Raw genomic sequence first — 22,062 nt, forward strand, 5'->3', positions numbered from 1 at the left:
TGATTAAAGGGCTAAAGTGGCTACGCATTTCGATGTACAAAGTCTTTATCAGGTTATTTAAAACAAGTGACTGCTTACAGATCTTAAGGCTGCGGCAGCTGCCTTGCATTAAGAGTCAATTGCTCATCTCAGGTGCTGTGAGAAAAGTGGGAGTGTACTCCTAATTGGTGCACTACATTGTCACACAATCAGCAAAAACAAAGAAACTTGAAACATGACATACAGATATGGGGTGTAGTCCAGCTCCTCGTTTAGTCCTGGACTTGTAGCCTAGATCCAGAAAGTTTCTCTTTGTAATAGTTTCTTCAGTTTATCTCCTCCCCTTTTGGACATCTCAATAGCCTCGTTACCAATGGCTTTAAGAGAATCTGGATGGCATCCGTGGTGCAAAGCTCCCATAGCAAGCATCTGGGAAGGGCAGGACTTTCCAGTTTATGCACCGACCCAATACCATTTAGTTTTGCTTTATATTTTGCTTCGTTTAGCCATGCTAAATGTAAGCGCTATAAACCGGAAATCAGTTCTTCTCCACTGCCCGAAACTACCGCTACTGTTTTTAGAGCAGTGAAGAAGAAACAAAGGACTCACTGCAGCAGCAAAGAGTGGTGGCTGCGTGGCATTTTTTTCTCTGAATGAGATCGTCAAAACACCTTCCAGACCAGCGCTATCGTACACGACAAGAAGTGACACAGTTCATCCAAAGTCAAAAATCTTTTGAACCATAAATCGTTACGGCTTACTTGTTTTCCTTTTTGAAGCTAGCCATTGTTCCTTGTCACTGACACCTTTGTGGCAGCATTTTCAGTGAGCCTGTAACTTGTGTGACTTTTCAGGACTTTAATGAATAAATCCACACCAGTAAACCCGATACTGGACGTTTTTTTTATTCATTTTAATGGAATTACAACCATTTACTACCGCGAGCTCGAATGCTAACTGCCATGTTGTTTACTCTCTGTGAAGGTCTGTCAGCCAATCACAGGCTGTTCCGTAATCACGCCATGCTGCTCAAAGAGAGCATAATGGGATCATGCATTTTTGGGATGAGCAGCAGAGCTGAGTATGTGGGTTGCGCCCATGAAAAATGTGCCAAATCTTCTCTGCCAATGCTAAACGGCTTATTTTGCTGTTGCTACTGACTCTTGTTTTGAGCTTCTGGTACCCCCAGGTGCTGCCAATCAGGCAAGCATGGGCCCTGCTACAGTGGTCAGCAGATGTCTGCTTCAAGAATCAGCATGCCACGTTTGACTGATCTGGATAGAGCCCGTCGGTTGGGCAACTTCAAGCTACTGTTCTGCAAAACCAAGTTGCGGGATTGTTTGGAGTGAACCCTAGTACCATCTCCAAATTGAAGGCCAAGTTCCATATAACGGGGAATGTCAGAGACAGGCCGCGAAGTGGGTGTCCCAAGAAGACGACACCCCAAGAATACTGTTTTCTCACCCTGTCAGCAAGAACTCTATCCTCCAAGATGACAACACTCGCCCCCACAGAGCGGGGTTTGTCAGAGACTACCTCCAGAATTTGGGAGTGGAGAGGATGGAATGGCCTGCCAGCAGTCCTGACCTTAACCCCACTGAACACTTGCAGGATCAGCTTGGGTGTGCTGTTCATGCCAGAGTGACCAACACAACCACGTTGGCTGACTTGCGACAAATGCTGGTTGAAGAATGGGATGCCATCCCACAGCAGTGTGTGACCAGGTTGGTGACCAGCATGAGGAGGAAGTGCCAGGCTGTTGTGGCTGTGTATGATGCTTCCACACACTACTGAGGCTCCTGTTTGTTAAATGAATAAATTGTTAAATTGTCAATGTGTCTTGTTTCTTCAAACTTCAATTATTCAATCCTCCAAACACCCAACCAGAGTCAATGGCAGAATAAGCTGTTTGGCACTGGCAGAGAAGACTTGGCACATTTTTCATGGGCGCAACCCACATACTCAGCTCTGCTGCTCATCCCACAAATGCATGATCCTTACAAATGTGGCATCATTTAAAAGGGTAATAAACAGGCTATCCAACGGTATAAAATTTATTACCAAGAAGCATTGTTACAACAAAGAAATAATGTACCAAACACAAATTGCCTTACTTTTTGTTTTAAGTTTACTTAGCAGTAAAACTCAATAATCAACAGAAAAACAACTTTAGGATTCACAGAGATGCTGTTTATTATGATTCTATTTGTTGAGCAATGTGAGTCAAATACAGGTCTCCAATAATTTGCCAGTCTGCACAGTCAGTCCAGAGAGTTCACACTGGTATCAGATCAGTACTCGGTATCAGCCGATACCCAACACCTTAGTATCGGAATTGGGAAGGAAAAACTGGTATCGGAACATCCCTAATTCCGTGAATAGATTTATGCTAAGGCCGGTCATTTGACGTGCAAAAACATCTTCAAACTTTCAGTGTGACTCTTGTTTCAAAGGAAAATGTGGTCCAGGTCCGATTAAACTGCCACTTTCCTAGAGTTGCATCTGAGCTAATAGCTACTGCAGCAGCAGCCACTGGATATACCAGCAGACCCGACCCGTAACAATTGCAAATCCATGCTGAAGGCCTGGAGAAGAGCGGAAACATCTTTTCTGTCATGAAAAGCTTTCACTGTTGTTTTTTTCTCGTTTTAATCAAGAAATGTTGTCCAGTTCTGACAAAACTGCCGCTGTGGCTATGTCCAAGCTAATCGCTCTACTAGCAGCCATTGTATACAACCACTCACAGTACACCTAAAAACTACCCTGCAACTCTTAAAAGCTCATGCTGGAGCAGGTTGGCAAAGAGCAAAAACAACTTTTTCATCATGAACAGCTTTAAGTGTTGTTAAACTCTTTATTTCAAACAAATATGTTGTCCAGTTCTTGACTGCAATCGGCTAGTACAACTAAACCCCACCCATAGCTACCTCCTCGTTCTCCTCAAATGAAGCTGATTGGTCTGAACAGCGTACTGTCCCGCACAAACAATGTGGATTGGAGCTTTTAAAGATGGATTTGTCTGATGGCAGACATGGCATCTGGCAAATTTATCTGCTTTGCAAGGCTAGGCGCGTTGTGGAGGTCTGTATGCACTTGGGTAAATGACTTGTAAGCTGTAATCATTAAGATTAACACAAAAAAATCTTGAAATGTTTCACTTTGTACGAGATGAATCTAGAAGACATGGAAATTAAACTGTCTGGGGAAAAAATAATTTTTACATGATATTCTAGCTTTTTAGATGCACCCGTATGTACAGCTTTCCTCCCCTGGTTTTTATTACTTTCTTTGTTGCCTCACACTTTGTTCCTTGAGTGGTCAGACTGCACTTGTTGAACATGAGTATCGTCTGAGGCTTTGACAAACAAATGTCTCAGATGTTAACTTTTGACATACTATCTTTTTATCATTTTGATACACTTTTCAGATTAAAATAGTCCATGTCTAATCAGGACCTCCAGTAAAAACTCACAGGAGTCATTGTGGCAGAGATCCTCTCCCTTCCCGCAGTACTGTTTGCCTTTGGTCCGGAGGTTCGCATTGACTGGACAGTCTTTACTCGGCTTCAGGATGACGCTGAAGATCTGTTTGCCCGTCCACAGAGCCATGGGCTGATCGACAAAGACACAGCAGAATATTACAGATTGGTCATCAGTAAGATTTATCAAATACATTCTGAGGAGTGAAATACCTTAATGATAGCGGGGCGGGGCAGAGAGATTCTGACTTTTTCATCTTTGCCCACCAGGATTGAGGCCACAATCTGACAGGCTTTTGATCTGTCAAAGAAGGTGTCCTTCAGGGTCAAGAGGTAGGCCCCTGGGGATTATAACACGCAATTATGTTAATAGAATAAAACAAATCTGGTTTTAACAACAAATAAATGTGTTTTTAGTTTTTAAAGCACTGCATTTTTTTAAATGAGGTTTCATTTTGTCCATGTTAGACATCAGCTTTACATAATTCAAAACCTTTAAATACTGAAAATAACCCTCTTCCTGTTACTCATAGCACTAGGAGCTCTTCCTTTAGGCAGAAACCTCACACTATATACAATTAGAAGACAAAATCAAAGCACTGACCTGTCAGAAAGTCCTGAATAGCAGCAATCAGAGGTTCACCGTTTCTCGGAGTGACGAGATTAGCTTTTGTCTGGAAGAAAAGATAACACTTTGTGTCTAAGTGCAGACAATCTTCTTCTAACCGTTCAGTTCCTGTGGACCACTATTCACAGTCGATTCTCTACACTGGTAGCTTTGTGAATACTGTTCTGACCACACGTGGTGCAATAATAATACACACCCCCATTAGGACAAGGGCCTCAGCTTTGGCTTCTTCTGTCTGAGGTAGATGAAGATTCATTTCGTCCCCATCAAAGTCGGCATTGTACGGGGTGCACACACACTCGTTAAACCTGAACGTCCTGTGAGGTTTGACTCTAGCCTGTAAGTTTAGAGGAGCAAAAGTGAATTGAAAAATGAAGGTTACAACATGATTAATGACTCTTTTAGTTTGCTTTCCTTGGACAGAATGTTGTTAAGCAGATAAATGCTTTTGTTCAGTAGAAAATTAATGTAAATACAGGATCAAAAGTGTGTCAAGGTCCCAGATAAGCACTGATTTATTGAGTGCATTCAAACTTCTCAACATCTTTCCTTTTTAAAAGCAAAATTGAGACTACTACTTTGTAGTTACACAACTGTACATAACTTTTAGGCATGTTAAGGCCAAAAAAATTGAGACTGAAGTGAGGCACAGATGAGGCGGGTTAGCTGTCTGAGGGCACCATTAGGTGGGAAGGAGGATTGACACAACCTCTGTCACACTCTGGATGTCATGTCCTTGCATATTACAAAGGGCATGGGATAACAATCTGTTGAAAGAATAAAGTACACACCTTAAGGGCAGGGTAAAGGGTGGCTGTGGCATTAAAAACGGTCTACGGCACTGGTTCCCAATCTTGGGTCCGGGACCCCCGTTGGGGGAGCACAAGACTCTGTTAGAATTAGATTAACTCGTTCTAACTAAAATCATGATAAAACACTTATGAATAGTTCATGCAAAAGTCTCTTGATAAGAAAACCTTTGTGTAGGGCTATTTCATATAGATTTGAACAATTAACACTTTTAAATTTGCTGGTATTTTTTGATATTCATGTATCACATTTTGTTTGGGTCCTGGGGGTCCTCAGCTCCTCTACAATACACGGGGGGCTCCTAGAAATGAAGGTTGGGAACCACTGGTCTAGGGTACTGTCTGGGTAGGTAGTAGGATTGCCATGAGCCCCTGTTGTGCTGTGGATGTCCCAAGGGCCTAAAAATCCCCAGCAATCTCCAGAAATATTACCAGGGGTAATTATTACAATTGAACTGTATAGGTCATGGCTAAAAATGTTGAATGCCTGGAAGATCCGAGACACTCCGATATGATTTAAAATCCTTTATTGAACAGGCGTTATGTTGGTTGGAGTTAAGATGTGTATGCATCCCTGTATAACGGGGTGTCCAAACTTTTTCCACTGAGTGCCACATATGAAAATATATAAGGATGGTGGCGCCACTTTCATATGCCTCACCTTGAGGATACTAAAGTTAGTAAAACTAATCTTATGATGGTTAAGATGTGCTTAGTGATTGGGTATGCTTAAATGGATAGTTAAAGGCTGACAAGGCAAACAGCCAATCATTTTAAGGATTTTAGGGAGGCCAATCAGATTTCAGGGGGCCCTGGTTGGCCTTGGCAACTGGCTCTGCCTCCAAAACACATTCAGTACTGCTATTAGACTTCATAACCCATCAAGGCATTACAAATCAAATTTTAGTTATTATTTTGTTTGCCAATATGTTTTCCATTTACAGTGTTGCCTTCATTTAGTCACTAAATTCTTGTCAAAATGTTTGTTTACAGAATTAGCATTGAAGCACTGCCTTGTGCTGAAACCAAAAGGAATGAAGCAGTCAAGCACAAGCTTCATGTTCAAATGTGGGCCATATTTCATTAAATTTTTAGAATTTGCTGCAGGCCAATAAAAAAAGGACCACAGGCCGCATTTGGCCCCCGGGCCATAGTTTGGACATCCCTGTTGTACAATAAAGGATTTCTAATCAAATCAGGGTGCCTCGGATCTTAAGGTTCGACCGCCAACCTTACCATGGACTCCATTTGCTAATAATCTGGTTATTAAGTTGTTCGTTGATTTTTTAATATTTGATTCTTGTCCTCTCATCCTGAATAGCACCTGATCCTGGTTAAATTTTTTAGACATTTTGATCCTATGTAGCACTCACCTTCCTCTCTCTGTATTTTTTTATAGGTTTTACACATCAAAATGTGGCACAGGGGTGTGTAGACTTTTTAGAGCCACTTTATATACAAAGTTTGAGGAAAATCCTCCAAAGCATTTAAGATACTGCATTAAGAAGCAAGGGATGAACATTAAACCTGATGAACTTGACCTCTAATATCTAACTAGTTCATCCTTGAGTCAGAGTGAACATCTGTGCAAAGTTTGAGGTGGGTTCTTGAGGTATCATGTTCACAAGAATGTCCTTGAATGGAAGGAAAAATGGGAGGACATAATGTCTTGGGCGCTGGCCATTGCTGCAGACACATACAGCTTTTTACTTCATGTCTTTTGCTTAAAAACTCTGGATTTCAAATAAAGAAATTTTTACCATGACACCAAGCTGAGTGGAGAACATCAACAGCCTGATTTAATAAGACTGTAAGTCATTTATTTTTCTTCTGTGTTGTTAACCTTTCATCAAAAATCTGCTTAAAAGACGATGATAATTAGGTGCAGTCAAGGCTTACGATGTGGGCCATGATGCTGAGTTTATGAAGAGATGGCTGTCGATTGAAAAGGACAATGTCTCCATCTATCAGGTGCCTTTCCACCACATCACCGAACCTCAGCTCCTGTGCCATCTTCTCACGGTTTCCATATTTCAAAAACCTGCCAAAAATGGGAAATTGGGTGGGGAAATTACTTTCAGAAGCAGAACCACAACATAGGAGAAGTGGAGGTTTCCATTTGAACTAAGCTTTCAATCAAATCAAATCAAATTTGTGTTTGGTAGATTATCTCTTTGTTGTAACAATGCTTCTTGTCAGTAAATCTTCAACTGTTGGAAAGTCTGTTTATTTCACTTTTAAATGGAAGATCCGAGACAGAATTTGGGAGTGGAGAGGATGGAATGGCCGTCCAGCAGTCCTGACCTAAACCCCACTGAACACTTGCGGGATCAGCTTGGGCTTGCTGTTAGAGAGTGACCAACACAACCACACTGGCAGACTTTTGACAAATGCTGGTTGAAGAATGGGATGCCATCCCACAGCAGTGTGTGACCAGACTGGTGACTAGGGTTGGATTTAGGGTTTGGGTTTTATCCGATACCGGTGATGAGTCAATATTTTTATTATGGTACAGGTTCCTCAATGGTGCCTGAATCCATTCAGGAGGATAAAATGACTTGGTCAACAACATAACAAAGTAGTTTTATAATTGCAACTTTAAACTTCAAATTCAGCAAATTATGCACTATTAATAACCCAGCTCCTATTTAAGTGTATTTTTTCTACTAAAAACTCTAGCCTCTCTAATTTCATCTAAACTTCAAGTAACTTATTTTAATTAACATTTTTAACTGCTAAATTTTAAAGATGCCTTTAGAGCTCGGGATAAAAAGAACCCAAACCATTATGACAGCCTTAGGTAAAAAAACGCAGTCAAAATTAATATACGAGTGCTGCATCAGAGACAATTCATTGAGGAGGTGGAATAAGGAGGACTTGAGCAGAGTTTCTGGTAGCAAAATGAATATTACACACTCAAGCTCTGCTGAATAAAACAAGTGTATACCTATATAAATTACGTTATATCCATAAGGTATTTTTTGTCTTTCATTTGGAATTGGGTTGCATTGGGGTGGCCAGGTACCAAAAAGAGGCACAGAAATCTTTGTTTTGATTTTATCCGGTAGGTATCGGACGTGTTGGCACCAGTGTTACATTGGTACTGAAGTTTGGTACTCATTCCTACTGGTGACCAGCATGAGGAGGAGATGCTAGGCTGTTGTGGCTGTGTTTAGTCCTTCCATATGCTGCTGAGGTTTTATTTCTTCAGACTTCGATCATCCTATCAACCAAACAAAAGTCAATGGCAGAATAGGCTGATAGCATTGGCTGAGTAGAGTTGGGAAATTTTTCATGGACACAACCCACATACTCAGCTCTGCTGCTCATCCCATGAACGCATGATCCTTGTAAATGTGACACCATTTAAAAGGGAAATAAACAGCCTTTCCAACGGTGTATGATTTATTGCCAAGAAGCATTGTTACAACAAAGAAATAATCTACCGAACACATATTTCTTAAAGACCCTGTAAAGTGAAAATAAATCTGTATTTATGTTTGTTGTATGACAGGTGACTGTGGTAAGAACCCCCGGATCAAATTTCAGTCAAATAAAAAATCTCCAAGTTTATAAAATTAAGCATCAAAATCATGAAAAATGAGGCAGTAAAATCTGCTCCAGGAGGGTGTGGGCATGTCTGTTGAATGAGCTGAAGCCACGCCCACTAAGGAGAAATACAATCCTCTCAAATTAAATTATGCAACAATCTGAATTGAGGAAAGCAGTTGCACCATTAGTCTGCCCTTTGCCCTTTTGCTGACCTTAGAAGAAGAGAAAAAGTCTGTTTTCTGGCTCAAATCTCTGTTATGATACTTTCAATGATCCATAGACCACTGTGGCTGATAGATTTGGCAAATTTACCTCACAATGAACAAAAATCAGCATGTTACTAACTGTCAACTTTCAATAAAGGCAGTGTCATCAGCTAACAACAGACTGTGCTGAGATGAATTGCCCTGTGATTTTATATTGTAGTGTTAGAAGGGCGGGATCATTATCCATGACATCACGAGCCCACATATTGGCCGCGCCCAAGTGAAAGATGTTTTAGCGGTCTAAATCCAAAATACAGTCACAATAGATCTCAGCGTTTTCACATGTTTACAGCAACCATATTGTAACATATCTAGTGTGTTAAGACACAAACTTTGGATTTCACTTTACAGGGTCTCTAAGTTTTTGTGCTGTTTTAAGATACAGCTTCACCTTTTCATCTGACCGTGACGATGTTGGATGAAGTTTGCTCCTGGGTGAACATTAGGACCGTTTCGTACGAGTTTCCTCATAAGCTCCAGATTGGCTTTGTTCACCTGTAACATAGCATCAAAAATGTCATTATCATGTTCTTTCATTGTAGCTATTTTACTTTAATCTTTTCCTTTACCTTCTCTGGGTACGTGAGAATTTTGGCCACATGCACAGGGACGGCCACCTCATCGATCCTCAGGTTTGGGTCGGGAGAAATGACGGTTCTTCCAGAGAAATCCACTCTTTTCCCTGAGAGGTTTCCTCTGAATCGACCTGAAGTTTTCACATTAAAAAAAAACAAAACAGTCTGCTCTTTAAAACGTTTGCTTAGTTTACTCCAGAGAAAACAGAGCATCTAATTAACACCTGCCAAGTGCCTAATGATTATGAGTTATGTCTTTTGGGGATAATTAGATGTTACAAAAAATGCAAGCAAAGGCTGTCACGTTGGTGCCCTTTAGCTGTCTGTGTGAAAATATAAGTTTAAAAAAGTAGAAACTTTTCCACATTTACAGATTAATATTTTGCCTGATTCTGCTGTTCTTTACTTTAAACACACAGCTTGATAAAGAGATAGCACACCATTAATGGCATAAAGGCAGAGAGGTTGTTTTCATTTATGTATCATCCTAAGGGAATTCACAGCACAGTTAATTGTTGCAATGTGTTGACATTGCATTAAAACTGAGATCAAAACTTCAATATTTTAATAAGGTGTCACAGTTTTAATGCAAACTCCACCTTGCTTCCCCTTGAGTCTCTGCACAAAGCCTCGGGTCCACTTCTTAGGTGCCATGTTGAGCGGGATGCCAGAGAGCTCGCTGTTGATATAAAGAGCGCACTGCAGCTGCAGGAAGTCCCAATCCTCCATGATCATCTGAGTCTTTGCCCCAGTCATACGATGCTACAGGACACAGGGATTTATGTCAGCTGTGTTTATGATAAATAATTTCAGAGGTATGGACAGGCATTCAATGACACATACAAAGATGTAAAAACTATGCAGAAGACAGTTTGGTCTTTTTGAGATCCCAAAAGTTTCTGTCTGGCTTCACTGATTAAAGTTGTATACGCAAAAATGTGAGTATAGTCTGTTAAATCTGAATTATCTTTTCCTTTGCTTTCTACTGATTCAGCAAAGTTAATTATGTATGAGTAAGAGCCATCATTCGTCATTAAACTAGGGCACTGAGTTTCATAGGACCCTGCAGGGGATTGGCTGGCAAAAGCTGGAATTGTGCTCAAAATGCCCACTGTGCCAATAAAAAGTATTCACCCCTTTGGATGTTTTACCAATTTTTTTCTCATTTTATAAATCAACCCCAGTCTGGATCGTGCAACATTACTCCATTCTTCTTAGCAAAACTGCTTAAGCTCTGTCAGGGTGCACAGCGATCTGGCGTGAACAGCCCTTTTCAAATCCAGCCGCAAATTCTCTATTGGATTGAGGTCTGGGCTTTGACTAGGCATCACATTGCTGACCCCCGACCATTTCTGTGTAGCTATCTCTGTATGCTTCGGGTCACTGTCTTGGTGGAAAATACATCTTCTCTCAACCCATAATTCTCTTGCACTGAATAAGATTTTCCTCCAGGATTTACCTATATTTTGCCGCATTCATTTTACCCTCTACCTTTACAAGCCTTCCAAAGCCGGCTGCCGAGAAGCATCCCCACAGCATGATGCTGCAAGCACTGTGCTTCACAGTGGGGATGGTGTGCTTGTGGTGATGTGCAGCTTTTGGCATCTGCCAAACACAGCATCTTGTCTGATAGCCAAAGAGCACCATTTTGGTCTTAATGGACAGAAGCACTTTCCTCCACTTGACAATAGAGTCTCCCACATGCCTTTTGGTGAATTCTAGTCCAGATTTAAGGAGTTTTCTTCAACAGTGACATTCTCTTTGCCACTCTCCCATAAAGCCTTGACTGCTGAAGAACCTGGGCAACAGTTGTTGTATGCAGAGTCTCTCCTATCTCAGCTGCTGAAGCCTGTAACTCCTTCAGAGTGGTCACAGGTGTCTTGGTGGCTTCTCACTTGTCTCCTCCTTGTCTGGTCACTCAGTTTGTTTGTACACATGTGCAATATTCCTTCCATTTCTTGGTGATGGAGTTAACCGACCACTGGGGATGTTCAGTGCCTTGGAAATGTTTTTTTTTTATCTATCCCCTGACTTATACTTTTCAGTAACCTTCTATCTGAGTTGCTTGGAGTGTTCTTTTGTCTTCATGGTGTAATGGGAGCCAGGAATACTGATTAACCAGTGACTGGATACAGGTGTCTTTGTTCTACAATCATTTGAGCCACTTCTATTGAGATACTACTACTACCAATTGGCTGGACCTCTGCTGAATTAGATCAGTTACTTTAAAGGAGTGAATATTTATGCAATCACTTATTTGACATTATATATTTTCATTGAACTGACATAACTTTGTAGACATCAGTTTTCAATTTGGTTTATAAAATCAGCATAAGGGTCAAACATTCAAGGGGATGAACGATGAAACAGGTATATTTAGAGTCCTCAACCACATCTGAACCAAGGCCAGCCTTTTCCTCACAGCGCTGTTGGGACTGGACTTTCAAAAATTATTGAATATAAAATATTTTTCGTCTAAATAACATGTTATTGTTTACTATTTTTTTTTCTACTAAAATGTAGGTGGCGACTGAGACACTTTGGCCACATATTTCTGGGGCTGTAATTATGTCTGTCATTTGGTTTGATTCAAATGTGCTGTGTTGTGATTGGTGAAACCAAACCAAATGTTAAACCATTCCTGGTAACAAATATTTCAATCTAAATTGTTTTGGGGCTCCTTCAATAGCTGTAGTGATTAATAAAAGGTAAGAGAACATTTACTGAATTTAATCATCTTCAGATGTTTGACAGGAAGCTTTGGAGGCCCTGATGTGGCCCCAAAGCCACCAGTTGATTGTCACAGTTTTTTTATTAACACCTTTTATATAGAGCTGAGTTCTTAAATCACCTTAAAAATACATCTTAACTTTGATAAACATGACTTTCATGCAGTTCAGAAACTTTTATTCAGTTTTCTGTTTCAAAAAGAGTTATATAAAGTGACCTGACCATGAGCACAAAACTGTTTATGTTAAAGTTCCTACACAGTAGATAGAGAACAAGAGCACTTTTTCATTTCTCTTGCTTTCAATGAGCTCTTTATGCTACTTATGTCTAACCTTAGACCATTCATGATGCCCTTTAATGTAGATTAAGATGCTCAGAAAAGAAAGTGGATGAAAAAAATAGCATTGTCTATTCAATCTGATCTGGCAAGAGTTGCACTCAGCATGTGAAACAAAATATGTCTTTGGTGATAAGTACATCATCCACCTCCCTGTCTTTTGATTCATCAGGTTCAAGGTATTGGAGTTCATACCAGTTCATGTGTTCTTCTGTGCTTAAATTTACTGAAAACTTCGGTTAGTCAAGAGGAGCTGAGAGAGGATTGCTGGAGTAGAAAGCCTGGTTGTTACTTTATGTTTTGAAGCGTCATTCAAAATGTTCCAGAGTCGCACAATGGGCCTCCTGGAGCTTGTGGCACCCTATGCAACCACAGACCCCTATTAGTTCATGAGTGTATTTTTATATCAATATAAGGCTGATTTATGATTTACACTGTTGGGAGCAGGGCTGGGCAATTAATTGCAAATTAGATAAAATCACAATATGGCCTGCTGCAATTTACAAATCGTAGAAGTTACAATATTTCTTTAATTTTAAATGTGTCAAAATACCAGTTTAATAAATCATTTTTGCAGCAGAGATTTTATGCACATTATGCAAAAATTCAAGTGTCTTTTTTTTTTTTTTTAAATAGTTTATAAAAAAATCCTTCTTCTCATGTTTTATGTATGTTTTTCTTAATCAAAATAAGTGACATAAAAATTCTAATGTCCTAAAACAAAGCAAATGAAATCACATTTGCAATATGTGTAAAAATAGTAAGCTTATTCTAAATAAAACTGATGAAGCCTAGTGTACCTCACGAAAGTCATACCCCAGCTGCGATCAGCTGGTAGCCAGCTTCACCTCCTCCACCCTGGCCACCTCCTTTATAGCTTAAAGCTTGTTGCATCCCCGTATTCAGATTCATGCTACTGTGGATTAATTGCTTCTGAAATAATTTCATTGTTTTGGTGCACATGGTCTTATTTATGGAATTATTTATTGCTTGAATTTTTTTTAAAAATACATAAGATTAACCTGAGAATAATCACATATTAAATCGCAAAATTGGGGACAAAAATTGCAATAAGATTAATTTTTGCAAATCGTTCAGCCCTAGTTGAGATGTACAGCCCCCGCCCCCCCTCCCAAAAAATGACTTTTTGAGGCCTTAATTTTAAAAAATCAGACTTAAGTCTTTTTAAGGAGTGCAGGAACCCTGTAAATACAAAATACAATCCACACCATCATACGCAGACAGATTAATTTTCATGCATGTCTAGTGGTATTTTACTTTATAATGTGAAAGTGTGTTTATATTTTTTTTTTCAAAACCTGCCGTACAATTTATTATCAGAGTCTCACCTTCATTCGCCCTGATTATAAGTGTCCAAATCACAACTTCAATGTTTGGTATACGAATCTAAACGCCAAGAGGCTTTGCTGTAAGCCGCACGTGGACACAGTGGTGTCTACTTCCCACTGAGTCATCCTCGCCCTCTTATCACTGAGCATTTAATTATCCCCTGCATGTATTTAATAACGAATGTAACTGGAAGTATTAACGAAGCCTTGACAACTCTCACACAATCATAATACATACTCATGATCAGTTATAGTTCAAGCTGAGCTTGCCAGCATTTTAAAGAGTAAATGAATAAAGGTCTTTGTACATTGATCAAACTTTTCTATGTCAATATCCTGTAATAGTCAATTAAAATTGTCTTTGATAATATCCTATAGTGAAAGAGATCTGACATTATGTGAAGAAATCAGCATGAACCCCATAAACAAATAACTGCAGTGAAACGTGTGAAAGGTGGATTTTTAACACTGTTAGAGGAGCGTGTGAATGAAGCAGCAACGTTGTGTCAGTCTGCGTTTTTTTCTTTAGTTTGTGACCGTTCACACTGTGGCAAACTAATAATCAGTGTTGTTTAACAATCCCTTCTTTCAAAAGCGCCTTAGTTTTGGTGTTGGAAAGTTTATTTTCTTTGATTTCGTTCCAGTTGCCATCATGATTCACCACCAAAAGCATCTGTTCTGCCAGCTCACTGAGAAGCATTTTCATTCATAAGAAGCTATGATAGATCGTTTAAGGTTAAATGTAGGCGTCTAAAGGCCACAAAAAGGGGTCAGATCTATGTGCCACATTTCCAGGTGGAGTGGGATTTATAAAAAGAACACTACGTGAAGATGTGCATGCGCACATGTTTCATTAATCTGCATTATTTTGGCCATAATTTAAGAAAAGTGGAGCTTGTTGGTGGATAAAACTCATGGCAAGGGCAGTCGGGAGTCGTACAAAAAAATCTTCGCTGCCAAGAGAATCTTTCAGTCTGGCTATTTTCTCTTGTTGTAATAAAATAATTTGGACCAGTTCTGACAAAAGTGCTGCGATACTAAAGTTCAGAGGTCATCAACCACATTTGTACATGGCCCAACTTTTTTATAATCAGACTCTCTGGGGGCCAGACTTCCAACTAAATAAATTAAAACAGATGATTTGATCTTATTAAATTATTATTGTATTAGAATTTGTATTTTCTACAATAATTGCTAATGCCTGCTAATACAGGTAATAGCAATGAGATCAGTCTTTATTGCCTATACTGCAGCCAGCTACGAGAGGGCAATTAAAAAATTATTAGGTCGATATTTTTGGGGCAGCCATGATGTCCATCACTAACCTGACACGCCAGATGAATTTGTTTCACAAATCCATCTGGTAAATCTCTCATAGAAAGTGTTTGGGAAAGGGCAGAGCCTTTGAAAAAAAAAAACTCTGAGGGTGACTGGACGAATGTTCTGTCTGTCACATCTTTGTGGGCAAATCAGAGCAACAAAACATGACATGTTGTAGCCGCTACGAGGTGCGTGTGCGTGGCTGCTACCGAGGAACAAACTTTATATCGAACAGCATATCACGAACCATGGTGACTGCAGACACATCAGTACACAACTTTTGTCGTTTTTGTAAAGAAAACAACTCAGTGCTGTTCTTTGTTCTTTTAACGAAGAAATTTCGTCAAGTTCTGATAAAACTGGCGCTTTAGAAGAATCCACGCTAATCTCTCCTGCCATAACTGCACCAGCCTCTGGTTGCTGCTTGCTTGTGACACAACTCCAATGTGCCCAAGAGCTGCCTCTTGTCATTGATTGGTCCTGTCACTTTCTAACCGGGCCCAAGCGGTTCAGACAGGAGCTTTGCAAGATAGATTCGCCAGTGAGAAACACAGAAATGGGTGGATCCATCTGCTTTGCAAGGTTAGTCCATCACTGGGTTGAGGCTTATTTCCTGGACTAAAAATTATGTGTTTATCATGCATCATATTTAATAACAGTGGCCGACAAGTGGATTTTTCTAAAACTCAAAAACAATAATAATAAGCAGATGAAACGTTAAATCATTCCTGATAAAACTGTTCAGTGTTGATTGTTTTGGGGTTGATTTTCATAGTTCTTAAAAGAAAAAAGATAATCTTAAAAAAAACAACTTTTTCTTCCTCATATTTTCAGAATTACATTTTTTGGGGGCCAGATAGGGAGCTTGATGATCACTGTTATAGCTACATCTGGGCTAAACACTTAACTGGCAGCAGCCATTGTATACACAAGCTTACAGTGCAGCCAAACCCCTCCCATAACTATTCCAAACTCAAAAACATATTTTCTGTCATTAAAAGCTTTCAGTGCTGTTAGTTGCTCTTTATTTAATAAAGACGTGTGGTCCAGTTCTGATAAAACTGCTACTATATTATAGCTTAATCCAGGCTAAAGGCTACACAGGCAGCAGCCATTGCTACCGTCTTCCAGAACAACTAAACCCCACCTGTAGCTACAAACTCACAGTCATTTCAGATTGGAGCTTTACAAGATGGATTTACCTGATGACAGAAATGGAATCTGGCCAGTCCATCTGTATGGCAAGGTTACATGCAATTAATAAGTGATCTTTTTTGACTTTGGCTGAGAGAGTGAGAAAAGACAGAGAGGATTTGCTACTAACTGATATTTCAGGCTTTATGATCTGGAAAAAGTGGCAGCACTGTCTGATAACAGCTTTTCAGAGACAGCTTAGCTGGTTAGAACGGAAACAAAATCACACTTCATGTACACCTTGTGTTTCGTTGTGTAGTAAGGTGAAATAAAAAGCATCATAACACCTTCAGATGACCTTAGGGGTCCACTTTTCCTTTTCCAGTGCCATTTTTCTCTTTTATGGATATTATGACGCACAAGTCGCATCCTTTCAGAGAGCCTCAGCTGGACAAGGGATTAAAGACACAAAAAGAGCAGAGGACAGTCTGACCTTTTTGATGACATCGTTGAGGAAGATTATCTCAGTGAGCTTCATGGTCAGGTCGTCCTCGTTGGTGCCTGACTTCAGGTCGCTGACCACAGACGGGCGTATGCAGAGGGGAGGCACCAGGAGGCGGGTGAGGATGAGGTCCGCAGGTTTCCCAGCCTCTGGGTTCATGAGCAGCAGAGGGACATCTTCCTGGGGGATCCTCTTAAACAAGTTCAGCACCACCAGAGGATTCAGATTCTCCTACAGAGGAAACAATAAATACGGGAAAAAGCTGTAAAAATGAAGAGACGTGCTGATAATCTACCGAGGGTTGAATCTCATGAACCTCAGATTCTAATACTGCTAAGACTTCAAAAGCAGACTGATAAAATGGTTAATAATTAGGGCTTCCAGCATTAATCATGATTAACTAAAGTACTAAGCATGTTATTTTTTAATTGCATTAGAGGCATACTTTATTGAACCTTTCAGCACACTCTAACAAAGCCCAAGGATGTTAGATAAATCTACCTCTGCTCCTGAATGTCTCATTTCTATGGTCATTGGTCCCTCAGCAAAAGAAATCAAATCACCTCTCAGCTAAAAATCTTAGGTCATTATGTGAAGCCCTACGCCAGAAATTTTGGAGTAATTTTCAATCAAGACTTATGCTTTGAGCTGTACCTTTGAAAAGTTGTCCAATCCTTTTTCTACCAGCTCAGAAATACAGCCAAGGTCAAATCCCTCATGTCAACTAAAGACTTAGAAACACTCATTCATGCTTTTATTTCTTCCCACCTCAATTACTGCATTCACACTACACTTGCCCTAGCTAAAAATCGTTCCACCGCCTGCATACAATACAAAATGCAGCAGCTGGGCTTTCAACAAGTACCAACAAATGTGCTCATAATATCCCAATTTAGCTTCTCTCCACTTGCTGCCTTTTAGAATTAATTTTCAAATTATATTAAAAGCTCTTAAGGCAGATAATAGGCTAGCCCCTTCCTATATTTCCAAGCTTTTATCCCATTTTGAACCAGGTGTTAGTCTAAGATCCGCAAGGAGATTAGACTTGTGGAGTGGGACCCTCATTTCACTTCTCTACTCAAGACACCCTTTTATTAGAAAAAAGCTTTTACTTCATCTTTTCTATAATTGATGTTTTCTCTCTCGAGACAACTGGCACCTGACTGTCAGCACCGGTGATCATGGGCTCTGCTACAGTGGCCAGCAGGTGTCTGCTCCAAGAACCAGCATGTCACGTCTAACTGATCTGAATAGGGTAACTTCAAGCTGGTATTCCACAAAACCAAGTTGTGGCATTATTTGGAGTGGGCCTTGTACCATCTTCAAAATGAAGACCAAGTTCCGTATAACGGGGGATGTCAGAGACAGGCTGCAAAGTGGGCGTTCAAAGAAGACAACACTCCAAGACTGTTCTCTGACCCTGTCAGCGCTTAGAAATCATAGGCTGTCATCTATAGGTCAGAGTTTGGCAGACAGCTCTCCGCCCAAACAATCTGAAACAGACTGCAAACAGCTAATCTCAGGTCTCATAGGGCTGTCAGGAGGCCTGCTATGCCTTTCACGTGCACTATGGCAGCTGGATCATAGTGTCAAAGTGTGGAGGAGATGTGAAGAACACTATTCTGATTGCTGCACCGATAGAGTAACATCTTCTGATAGAGGCAGTGTGACAATGTGAGGCGACATCTCTCTCACTGGAAAAACCACGCTTGAAATCATTGGAGGCAATCTCAATGCAGAGATATTGAAATGAGATTCTGCAACTAGTGGCAATCCCATACATCCACAGTCTGAGACTGAACTCTATCCTCCAAGATGACAACACTCACCCCCACAGAGCAGAGTTTATCAGAGATAGTCCATCTGTCATGTATAAGAGCAGTCAACCGTCACTTTCTGTTCATTAAAGCTCTGAACTGCAATGCATGATGGTTAATATTGTTGGGCTGGTGGCCATCGGTCATTCACTGCTTTTCACAATGCATTGTGGGATATAATGAGTGCACTATATACTGAATAACAATGTTTAGGATTGGAAATCTAAACTAAATTCTCAGATAAATTGATTATTAAATCATCAGCTGATTAATCAGTAAGGAAAATAATTAGCTGCAGCCCTACTTGTAAGCAACATTTTTTATTGTTGTTAAAAATTTGCACATTTATTAGCACATACTGGCTCTAGGTTTGTGTTAATTTGGTTTTATTACCTAACATTTCAGCCTAATTTCAAAATAAGAATCTCATTGAGGTGGACACTTGTTTAAGAAAACAAAACACAGAGTCTAAAGATTGGTATTCTGATGTTTAAAAACTGATATGACTCCGTTTTTGTTCCTCTACCAGGTGTTGTTTTCTACAGAAAAAAGCTTACATGATAATATTTTACATGAAATCTGGCATACATGTTATATTAAACACACAAAAAAGAGTCCACAAACCTTTTACAAGCAGCACAACAGAAGCACATATCTCTTAAGAACAATCCTTAAACACTTCTTCAGCAGTAAAGCAGCATCATGACTAGACTTCTGCTGTGTGTTTTTTATGTACATCAAGGATTCAAAGTTCACCTGGGCTCTGGTCAACAGGGGCTCCATCACTTTGTTGTGCTCGATGGCCGTATCAAAGGACTGCATGAACTCGGACACAAAAGGATCCACCACCTTCTTGGTCGTTTTATATTTCTCGTGGATTATCTTTAGCAGGCCGCATTTCTTCACAGGACCTGAAGAATAAAGCGCTCACAATTCAGACACTTCTAAATGTCACATCAAAACTGCAGCCATAAAAAGTCAGCAGATGAAATACAGAATAACTGTCTCTTCTCACCATTGAAGGCGGCACAATTTAGACAGACTGTCCTTTTCCGGCATTTATCAGAGATTTTCTTCTTCAACCCGCGCTTCTGGAGGTACGCCAGGTTGGGTCGTTTCAAATAATCCATGAACTGCAATTTCTCCTCCTTAGACAGCATGATGCTCGAGCAGGTCTTACAGATCATCTGGAGACATAACAACAATACACATTATGATGAGAGCATCTAAAGTATCTTCTTAAAACCAAAACAGCTGAAATTATGGCTGCATTGATTTGTGATATAACAATCTATTCAAACATGAAGAATTTCAAAATGATAGAAAATGCAGTAAAACCATATTAACAGATTCATTTACCTTATATAACGCTGACTGGTAATAAACATATTGGCTTTTACACCGCATTTAGTCATAAACACTCAAACAGTCTTTTTAGCAGTCTCTGCCACCTTTTCCAATTATCATACTCTGGCGCCACCTAGGGGACAATGATCATTCTGCTCCTACATGGACTTTTTTCATTAATCTCATCAAAAGAATTTCTTTCTGCACACACACTGTCTTCCACAGAGCCAGTATGCAAAGGATGACTCATATTAATATATGATTTTATTGTTTTTCTTAAGTATCTTAAACGTTTATTTACATTTTAAATATGTGAAGCACTGAGTGTTTTATATACAGTTTTAATGACTTCATCTCACCTGTAAGATTCCTATAATAGCTTTGAAATATCCAACATGAAAACATGGCAGCTCCAGGTCCAAATAGCCATAATGTCCCAAACAATCTGCCAGATTCTTCCCACATGTCAGACAGGGTCTGTCCTTCTCACTGGTCCCCTGCAGCAAAAATAAGAGCAGAGAAGTAGGGCTGCCATGTGAGGGTGGATGTTTCAACAGTGCAAAATGCAATTATGACCTAAATTCATAAAAACAAAAACATATTTGACCAACAAATGCTGCAGTTTGAATCTTGGATGGAACAAACCATAAGCGACAAAGGGGCAGGACAAAGCAAACTTTCAAAAGCAAACCAATACAGAGGCCTTGAAAGGACATTTTTATTTTCTATTTTAGACGGCCACATACTTTGAAAGGAGAAATTCAAATTGCTCTCCTTTAACAAAAATGATGGCAATTTCTCAAGGAAGTAATCCAATTATGTTGGGAAAAACAGCCTTTTTATCTCCAAAAAAGGAGGTCAGTCAAGATCTTGAGGAAACAAGCAAATTCAAGCATTATGGCCAGGAATTAATAAAATGTATTGATGTGGGCTGAAACAGCTCTTTGACACACCTTTAAGTCTAGACCTACCAGTTGAGAGACACTGATTTGGTCAAAGTCAATACTGATGTGAATATTTCTGAAGTTTCTCATCTTTTGTATTTTCCAACAAAAAAAGGCATTTAATCATTCTATATTAAAACCAACACAATATTACATTAAAGAAGGGCTTAACAATTTTGAAAAAATAAATTATTGTGATGATTTTGATTTGTATTGCAAATCAGATTTGAATTCTTGTATTGAGAGAAGTGATCATTTTTATGTCATTCTCATATTTAAAAAGAAAAATGTACAAAAATGAAGAAAATAAGATTTTTGCAGATTTTTATTTTTAAAAATGGCACTTAAGTGATTGCATGTTATGTAATGCAATCACTTTTAAAGGGATACTTCAACATCTTGGCAAATTCACCCATTGCCATAATCCCTATAGACTTACTAATAGGTTTGTGACCTTTAGTTGCTGGTGCAAGCTATTTTTAAATCGGCGGTGCCCAGTTAGGAGCTGATACAAAATGTGAATTAAGAGATTAACAACTGAGTGAAATGATAACTAAAGTAACAACATGGTGCGCACGAAGAATCGCAGCGCTGCAGGGCAGAGCTGCAGCAGCGCAGGGTAGAGCAGAGCAGAGAGTGAAGAGACGTAAATGCCAGCTCTTATGCACCTGGGGGATCCGCCCAGGTGCGGCGCAGACCTCCTCCCAAGCCTGCAGGGACAGACAAACACCAGTAAAGGGGAAAACACACACAACAGTAGCAGGCCCTAGAGGCAGGAGACCATCACAAATGTGTCGTAATGTTACATAATTAAATGTTATTATTTCATAGCGTGGTGAATGTGCAGGTCACAACTTGTCCACGAGATCATTTGAGTTGTTGGATTGTGTATTTGATGAGTTTGATGAGGGAAAGCTGGGATTCTGTGAGCATCCATTGCGTTGGCAGAGCAGCTCCCAACTCGGCAGCGCGGATCTAAAAATAGCTTGCTCCGACAACTAAAGGTAATGAACCTATTAGTAAGACTATAGGGATAATGGCAATGGTCAAATATGCCAAAATGTTGAAGTATCCCTTTAAAACATCTCTGCTGCTGCAAAAAGTTTTAATCCGGTATTCTGACAAAAATTTCAGGTCGAAGAAATATTGCACCTTCCACAATAAAAACTGCAGCAGGCCATATTGAGATTTAATCTAATTTGCGATTAATTGGCCAGCCCTAACCACTTGTTTTGACAAAAGATGTATGTATAAACTATCAATTGTTATGACGGAGAATTAGGGTCACTCTAAAA

General features: G+C 39.7%; 1 protein-coding gene across 2 annotated transcripts in view; it reads right to left on the minus strand.

Moving 5' to 3' along the window:
• polr3a (polymerase (RNA) III (DNA directed) polypeptide A) overlaps positions 1-22,062 on the minus strand; it is a 60,814-nt gene that overhangs the window by 34,800 nt on the left and 3,952 nt on the right. For both annotated transcript variants that reach the window (XM_041815707.1, XM_041815706.1), the window contains exons 3-14: positions 20,183-20,320; positions 19,492-19,663; positions 19,233-19,387; positions 16,651-16,890; positions 9,887-10,049; positions 9,282-9,418; positions 9,104-9,207; positions 6,794-6,935; positions 4,282-4,422; positions 4,062-4,131; positions 3,671-3,798; positions 3,452-3,590 (exon numbers count right to left, since the gene is read on the minus strand). In XM_041815707.1, coding sequence (XP_041671641.1) covers positions 3,452-3,590; positions 3,671-3,798; positions 4,062-4,131; positions 4,282-4,422; positions 6,794-6,935; positions 9,104-9,207; positions 9,282-9,418; positions 9,887-10,049; positions 16,651-16,890; positions 19,233-19,387; positions 19,492-19,663; positions 20,183-20,320 — 1,729 coding nt within the window. The remainder of the gene's footprint in view (positions 1-3,451; positions 3,591-3,670; positions 3,799-4,061; positions 4,132-4,281; positions 4,423-6,793; positions 6,936-9,103; positions 9,208-9,281; positions 9,419-9,886; positions 10,050-16,650; positions 16,891-19,232; positions 19,388-19,491; positions 19,664-20,182; positions 20,321-22,062) is intronic.

The sequence above is a fragment of the Cheilinus undulatus genome, linkage group 20, assembly GCF_018320785.1.
Source record: "Cheilinus undulatus linkage group 20, ASM1832078v1, whole genome shotgun sequence".
Lineage (NCBI taxonomy): Eukaryota > Metazoa > Chordata > Actinopteri > Labriformes > Labridae > Cheilinus > Cheilinus undulatus.